The 4357-nt window shown below is 43.4% G+C and overlaps 1 protein-coding gene across 1 annotated transcript in view; it reads left to right on the top strand.

The window, feature by feature from the left end:
* Positions 1–2781: 2781 nt before the first annotated feature.
* The window catches only part of HOXD10 (homeobox D10), a 4016-nt gene continuing 2440 nt past the window's right edge, over positions 2782–4357 (top strand). The window contains exon 1 of the mRNA XM_003763984.2: positions 2782–3933. Within this exon, the coding sequence (XP_003764032.1) occupies positions 3189–3933 (745 nt within the window). The 5' untranslated portion in view covers positions 2782–3188. The remainder of the gene's footprint in view (positions 3934–4357) is intronic.

The following is a 4357-nucleotide window of genomic DNA, read 5'->3' as shown; positions in this document are numbered from 1 at the left end:
ATGTCAGACATTAATTTTGAGAGGGGTGAGGAGAAATTGAAAATGAAAACTGACTCCGAAGTGACTGGGTCTTTTACAGCCACCTGAGTAAATATTCGATATACCCCAAATGCAAGAATAAGACTTTAAGTTCTTGTTTTAGGGGAATTTCTCCGAAATCCGCAGGCAGATCTGTCAGCTAAAAAATTTGCATCGGATATTTCTGACTGCCCTATTTTCTTCAAGTGTAAATAAAGATTATGAAAGACCATCTGATGGGCATAAAATTCCTGATTAGATTTAGCAGTCGGAGCTTACCCTGAGCCCAGGAAAATAGTATTTGGCTTCTTTGCACTCTGTGGGTTGTCCCGAATTAGTATAAAATAAAGGGAGGGGGAGATGGTGATAGAGGGATTTCTAGAAAACAAAATAACTGTACTTAGTATTGAGCAACGTGAAGTCCACGACACTTTGTTTGTGACTTGGACAAAACCTAGCATTGGCTCTGATAATGATCTCAACTAGAAGAAAATGCCCTTTGCGAGTCCACTATCTAGTTGCCGCTAAAATAGTAACGGAAAACACTGTTTCAGAAAGAGGTGGAAGGGAGAATGTAAAAAATATATACACCTTAGAATAAAAACATCCTTATTTATTTGTTCATAGCTTAAAACAGCTATTCCTCCATAAAGGTAATGTTTAAAGCTCTCTGGCCAACACAGAGCTTTAGACTAGTTGTTAAAGGCGTCGGGGCTTTTAACCTGACAATGATGTTGTATTTGAACAGCTGCGATAAGGTTTTAAAAGGTCTGTCTCATGGCCACAGCGGAGATTTTAAATAGGGTTATTGTTTCTGACAATACCAGGCTACAGGGGAAAGGAAAACAAACTCATCCCAGAAAATAATGTAAAATTCTAACTTCAACTAGGGACAGAGGAGATTTATTTGGGGAGGGGGGCGAGGTGGTTTGTTGGAAAGAGAGATTTGAATCGCCTTTTCATGTGGAGGTCTGCGAGGCACCATCTAACTTGCATCCCCAATAATACAGAAGCATTGAATGCGCTTTGAAGCCGTTCAGGCCCCAAAGAAATGTTCAGCTGAACCGGAAACAAGATTTATCCACAAGTTCAGTGTATCCTTCTGAAATCCAAGTCCAGACAGCCTCCTCAGGAGAGGTTGAGATTTAGAAAAAGAAAACCCCTTAGAAAGAAGGAACTGGTTCACGGTCAGTGTTTCTTTCCGTGCTTTATCCCCCACTCTTTTGCTCTTAGCAGGATAGGGGACTGTAGCTTCGGAGGGGAGGACAAGTTAATGCCTCCTAAGACAAGTCTTTGGAAACCCAAGTTTAAAGCGTCCTACTGTTGCCTTTCTATATAGCTGGAGACAGTGGCCGGGATCAAGGCTGTCTGTTCTCAAAGTCAGAGAAGGAAGTTGCCAGAACAGTTTCTCATAAAACTCCGAGTTTCTGTAATGTTGTTGTTGTTGTTTCCCACCTACCCACCCAAATGTGCACGACTACAGCTCAAGACCAAGTCCATTTTGTGGGGTTACGAGAGGAAAACACAGGATTGAGATTTTCCTTTCCTTTCCTCTCCTCTCCTTTCCTTTCCTTCTCTCTTTTTTTTTCTGACAAAACAAAAGCTCTTATCAAATAATTTTAGGAATCTCCGAGAACTATAAAATTCAACTTCTGACAAAAGTATAGCTTTTAATATTTGACGATTTGTGTTAAAACAAAAATTGACCTCCTTGGTTAGTAGCGAGGGGAAAAATCAATAGTATAATTTTCAATAATTCATAACGCGAACGCCATTATGCTAAATCTTAACTATTAATCTTATCCTTTACAAAGTCTCGATTGATTTGTTAATAAAATATCTTCCCGTGTGTGGCAACAGAGGGTATAACTCTTTAAAAACCTTCAGAAGCAAGAAAATTACCAAGTAGCCCAAGAATGTAGATGAGAATTTTATTGATCGCCCTGATTCTTCTTAATATGTATTAATAAATTCCACAACCTTTTGTACCTTGCACTTGTCAAAAACCAATGCTTTTACAAAATCCATAAAAGGAAAACATATTTTTCTTTGCATAATAACAGAATGACACCTTAGCATTTCCCTTCTCCTCCAGCCTAGCCAGTTACGGAAAACTTTCAAAGTCTGGATTGCCAGGGAGGTTTGTTGATCCCCCCACCCATTTCCTTTCTTTCTCGCTACTATCTCCCCCCCCCCCAATTTTAAAAGTGTGGGGATGAAGATCCCAGTTCCATTCTTATGTAGGAAGCCGGAGGGGCGGTTTCTCTGACAGCACATTGCTGGCAAATAATTGACTCCTGTATGAAACCTCACAGGGTCCCAGAGTGCATGTGGTCAAGAGAAATCCTCTTTCCGCTGGGGAGAAATGTGTATGCTGAGCCCTACAGTAAACAGAGTCCTGCGCCTGGGATGGAGAGGGCTTGGGGAATGGGGCATTACTTCTGCACCACTTTGCTCTAGACTTCACATCCAGATCCCTTGGCCTGTTTGCCCTTTCCCTCTCCTGTTTTCCCTTCCCACGATTACTACAAGGATCATCATCATCATCATCAACAACAACACATCAAATCGTTTTTTAGCTTAGGGTCAAGAACTCAGGATCCCAGGGAATTTGGACTCACCTCTCCGGGAATACCAGTCCTAAATAAATCAAGCCCACTCTGTCTGTCTGGCACATCTATCTGTCTTTATCTCTGTATGTATACATGCATAAGTACATATATGTGCATATATGTATAATACATAATCTCCCTCCATCACTTCCCCTCTCCCTCCTCTTCTCCTCTTTCCTTCTTTGCTCTTCGCCTCCTGTCCTCCTTCCCTCCCGCTCGGCCGCCGGGCTGCCTGGCTGCCGAAAGCCCCTTGTTTGCCTTGGGCGCAGTGCGCCAGGGCTGTCTGCCCGAGACCAGCTTCAGAGGAGCGCCCCGCTCTCCCCGCACTATCCCCTACGCGTTGTAGATGTCGCTGTTGTCCGTGGTTGCTTGGCGGACCGGCCGGGCCCGGGGAGCACGTGACCCACGAGGAGGCAGCGGCTCAAGGCCATTTTCAAATCTCATTGGCTTGGTTGTCATGTGGTCGGGCAGAGGCATCCACAATTACACAGGGAATGTTTTCCTAGAGATGTCAGCCTACAAAGGACACAATCTCTCTTCTTCAAATTCCTCCCCAAAATGTCCTTTCCCAACAGCTCTCCTGCTGCTAATACTTTTTTAGTAGATTCCTTGATCAGTGCCTGCAGGAGTGACAGTTTTTATTCTAGCAGCGCCAGCATGTACATGCCACCACCCAGCACAGACATGGGGACTTATGGAATGCAAACCTGTGGACTGCTCCCGTCTCTGGCTAAAAGAGAAGTTAATCACCAAAATATGGGTATGAATGTGCATCCTTATATACCTCAAGTAGAGAGTTGGACAGATCCGAGCAGATCTTGTCGAATAGAGCAACCTGTTACACAGCAAGTCCCTACTTGCTCCTTCACTACCAATATTAAGGAAGAAACCAATTGCTGCATGTATTCCGATAAGCGAACCAAACTAATTTCTTCTGACGTCCCTTCTTACCAGAGGTTGGTCTCTGAATCATGCCCCATTGAAAATCCCGAGGTTCCTGTCCCAGGATATTTTAGACTGAGCCAGACCTACGCCACTGGGAAAACCCAAGAGTACAATAACAGCCCCGAAACGAGTTCAACTGTAATGTTACAGTTAAACCCTCGCGGCTCTGCCAAACCGCAGCTATCTTCTGCCCACCTTCAGATGGAAAAGAAAATGAGTGAAAACCCCAGCAACCAGGACTCAGCTAAAGTCCCTCAAGTGGAAAGCCCCGAGCCCAAGTCCACTTTGCCAGAGGAGAGGAGCTGCCTAGCTGAAGTGTCCGTGTCCAGCCCAGAAGTCCAAGAGAAGGAAAGTAAAGGTCGGTATGATCAAAGTTTAAACCGTAGCGTGGTGTAACTTGAACACGGCAGCATCATAAAACACAGTATAAAATACTAACAAGCACCACAGCCATAACATTTAATGATAAGGAGGCATCGGGCTGCAGGTGCTGGCTCTCTAGAGCTCTTAAGAAGAGAAAGAGAGCAAAAATCAGTCCCCATAGAGTGCAGCCATCTCTTTTCCTGTTTTACCTTCTCTTATTGTGTTTACCTTCTACACAGGCTGATGGGGAGAGGGAGGAAGAGCTTGCTTTTATTTTATTTTTTCTTTTTAGTCTATTCCACAAAAAAAAAAAAAAAAAAAAAAAAAACAAAAGGAGAAGGAGATCTGGAGGTTGTAAACACAACCAATTGCTCCCTTTTATCCTAGTCATATCTTAATTAAATATTTTAATTACATCC

This window comes from Sarcophilus harrisii, chromosome 3 (assembly GCF_902635505.1).
Source record: "Sarcophilus harrisii chromosome 3, mSarHar1.11, whole genome shotgun sequence".
In the NCBI taxonomy this organism is placed as follows: domain Eukaryota; kingdom Metazoa; phylum Chordata; class Mammalia; order Dasyuromorphia; family Dasyuridae; genus Sarcophilus; species Sarcophilus harrisii.
The sequence above is the reverse complement of the archived record's forward strand: the minus strand, read 5'-3'. Positions and strand labels throughout refer to the sequence as shown.